The sequence below is a fragment of the Nasonia vitripennis genome, chromosome 3 (genome assembly GCF_009193385.2).
Source record: "Nasonia vitripennis strain AsymCx chromosome 3, Nvit_psr_1.1, whole genome shotgun sequence".
NCBI lineage: Eukaryota > Metazoa > Arthropoda > Insecta > Hymenoptera > Pteromalidae > Nasonia > Nasonia vitripennis.
Genome location: NC_045759.1, coordinates 5,600,996 through 5,604,261, shown reverse-complemented (window position 1 = coordinate 5,604,261; position 3,266 = coordinate 5,600,996). Strand labels below are relative to the sequence as shown.

The 3,266-nt window shown below is 40.6% G+C and overlaps 1 protein-coding gene across 1 annotated transcript; it reads right to left on the bottom strand.

Annotated features, from left to right (window-relative positions):
- Positions 1 to 264: 264 nt before the first annotated feature.
- Positions 265 to 3,261, bottom strand: LOC100116924 (T-complex protein 1 subunit zeta). Its single transcript, XM_001606436.5, has 7 exons — positions 2,679 to 3,261; positions 1,706 to 2,297; positions 1,298 to 1,633; positions 1,156 to 1,221; positions 849 to 1,071; positions 596 to 764; positions 265 to 518 (listed from the first exon to the last, which is right to left on the bottom strand). The coding sequence occupies exons 1-7, from the start codon at positions 2,813 to 2,815 to the stop codon at positions 446 to 448; spliced, it is 1,596 nt and encodes a 531-aa protein (XP_001606486.2). The 5' UTR covers positions 2,816 to 3,261; the 3' UTR covers positions 265 to 445.
- Between the last annotated feature and the right edge of the window lie 5 nt (positions 3,262 to 3,266).

Below are 3,266 nucleotides of genomic sequence, written 5' to 3'. Positions count from 1 at the left end.
CTCGTATTTTCAATCCTCTTCAACTGCATTCTATATAATAGCGTCAACACAATTAAACAATGTTTTGCATAATCTTCTATAATACTTTTATTTGAAATATTGTTATAATTTATTCATTATAAATTACAAATATACGAATAATTTGGATGTCAAAGTTAAAGAGGAAAGCTAACAATTTAATATTTAGAAGAGTGTGAGATCTCGTGATGAACAAAAGGTCGAACACGAGTGAGTTTAAAATTGATTAATAAAAGAAATATGCAATTACCAGTGGTACGAAATAGTTTTATTTTTTTGAACGCGTGAAGTACAAATCGTAAAAAGCTATGAATTCCATCGGCAAACCGACAAATAAAAGCAGTGAGAATGGCCGTTGCTTAATCAATAAGTAATCGGTAAATTATTAACATTAAAATAAACGTGGATTCTCTTATATATGAGAGTATTAGCCCTTGAGCGATGATAAACCTGCTCTCATGATTTCGTCTACAAGGAGTAGGTTACTGGCGATGACGGTGCTGTAAAGAAAATCATGAATTGAACTTTAATATCGATATTATTTTAGGTATAATATCTAAATTTGAGATTCAATTACCAAGAATTGATGATTTGCTTCTTAACGATGTAGTTATCAAAAATACCGGCTGCTTTGGGGTCAATGGCTTCACCAGAGGAAATATCCAATCCCACTGCTTGATTTAACGTTGTCGACTCTTCTTGCAACTTGACAATTGTGTCTTGTGAATCGAATCCACTGTTGACAGCTGCAAATGTTTTAATTCATCCATGAGATAAAAAATATTTCTTTCCAGTTCTACGTTATTTTGCTCTCGGGATATGAAGTTTACCTAGCGTTTTCGGTATCACGAGAAGAGCTTCTGCAAAAGCTTGAACTCCAAGACGTTGTTTTCCCTTTACTTCATTTTTGTATTGTAGGAGAGCTTGATTAGCTGCTACTTCAAAGGCACCTGCACCAGGAATAACTGAACCATCATCAATGGCATTTTTGATTGCTCTGAGACCATCGTAAACGGCGTCCTTCAACTGTACGAGCGTGTACTTGTTGGGACCCTGTAAAACGTTACGATTTTTTGGAATGACAATCGTCATTAAAAATCACGAAAAAGTAGTAAATTGTATTAAACTATAGTGTACCTTAAGAAGAATTGTCACGGAGTTCGGCTGTTTGCATTCCTCAACGAACGTGAATTTGTTTTCGCCCTATGGTTAAAAATAATTTTCATGAATTGTATTTCAAACATAATCTTGATAAAGCAATCAAGTTCTCTGTGCATACCAGAACGTGCTCATAAACCAAGCCAGCATATCCCAGATGCTCTTCCTGCAGGTCGTCAAATGAGTTCATGGCCTGACCACCACAGGCAAGACTCAGCCTCTCCATGTTCCTGCGCTTGGCACGTCTCAGAGCGATAATACCTTCCTTGGCGAGCATATCTAGAGATGGCGGGTCAATTCCCTTCTGGTTGATCAGCACAAAGCTCTTGTCTGTACCATTGCAAACTTTTCTCTTCAGCTCGATGACTTTCTTTACGCGGTTGTCAATGAACTCGCGCTCAGCACCTACCAACTTCTCGCGCTCCTCGGCTGTTTTGTAGAAGAAGCCACTGTTGACCTGTGATTAACAATGTTTTATTTATTGCATCGAATGTGGTTTTGTAAAATTCCATTTACTTTAAATACATACCTCGCTCTTCTCATACTCCAAACTGACATTACAAGTTAAAATGTAACAATTTTCAAGTTTCTTTGGCATATCTGGATGCCTGGAGCCATGATCCAGTACCAGACCTTTGACAAGAGTGGTGTCAGCCGATGTCCTGTGCTGCATCTCCATAATCTCAACCATGTGCAAGTCAATGGCTACCTTAGGCTGCCTGATAGTGAGGACCGCGTCAACGCAAATTTCTGTGAGCTTCTCAGCTAATGCAGGGTGGATTTTGGTTTTCAATGCAGTTCTTGCGACGTCGAGTAGTGCATCCTTGGTAGGCTCAATGGGCACCCTTATTTTGTCCAAAAGTTCAAGAGTTTTGTTCTTGGCCAGATCGAATCCTTCGGTTACCATCCTTGGGTGAAGACCCTCGGAAATGTAAACATCAGCTTGCTTCAGCAATTCTCCGATCAACAATACTGTACTGGTTGTTCCATCTCCAGTCATGTCGTTCTGAGCTGTGGATGCTCTGGCAATGAGGGAAGCTGTAGGATGTTGGATCTGCATTTCATGGAGAAGAACGTTGCCATCCTTGGTGATTTTGATGTCTCCGGATCCAGACACCAGCCTAAATCATTGCGATGCAAATAGTAATTAATCAAGTACTTTCAATCAAAGAAATTTTTTGAAAAATTAATATCTACAAATTAATCTCATCGACGTTTTCAAATAATGTCATACGCAGAATGAACTATCGCGTCTCGAAAAGGAATATCATCAAATCGCGAAAAAGCACAGAAGCTTTTATACTAGAACGATATCAGGATATGACCATATAAGGAGTGTTTTCTGCTCTAACCAAAGCGCACCGAGACAACAACGCGGACCATAACCGTACACTCGGCCGGTCGACTCCTCAACTCCGAAAATCAACCAAAATCAGCACAACTTCCTGAACCGCGAAAAATTCGTCATCCAAGCGAAAAATTCGTACAAAAGATTGACTCACATTTTCATGGTTCCCTTGGGTCCGAGGTTGGTCTTCATGACATCCTGGATTCCCTTGGCCGCGGAGATGTTGATGGCCAGTGCCTGAGCCGCCCTGGCGAACTCAGCCTTCGGATTCAACAGACTGATCGCCGACATTATTGATCGTTGATTTTCACTCTCGCCGGTTGATAGACTACTTAACTGCACGTTTCAACGAATTTCGGATGTAAGAGAAGGACCACGCCGCTGTCGGGGATATATCTGTTCTTTGAAGGCGCGACACGACGAGCGATGATCACGTGCAAGGCGTAGATGGGAGACCGCAGCGCTGGTGCTGGTGAACGGTGCGATTTCGAGGTTAGGATGTGTTCGTCGAAGGTTTTGGTTGGCTCTTCCGATGGATTTTCGGAGAAGCCGCGATTAAGTACTGAGGATTGGTGAGTTGGTTTTTTGAATACTTGCGCTTTTGGCGATTGTTTATCCGTGAAAATTTAATAGTTTATTCATTTTTCGATTTTAGCTAAGCGCGAATCGCGCGAAAAGCTCGAAAATGCAGCTTCTAGGTTAGAAACATTTACGTAAACGCAAGATTTGACAATTTATTATT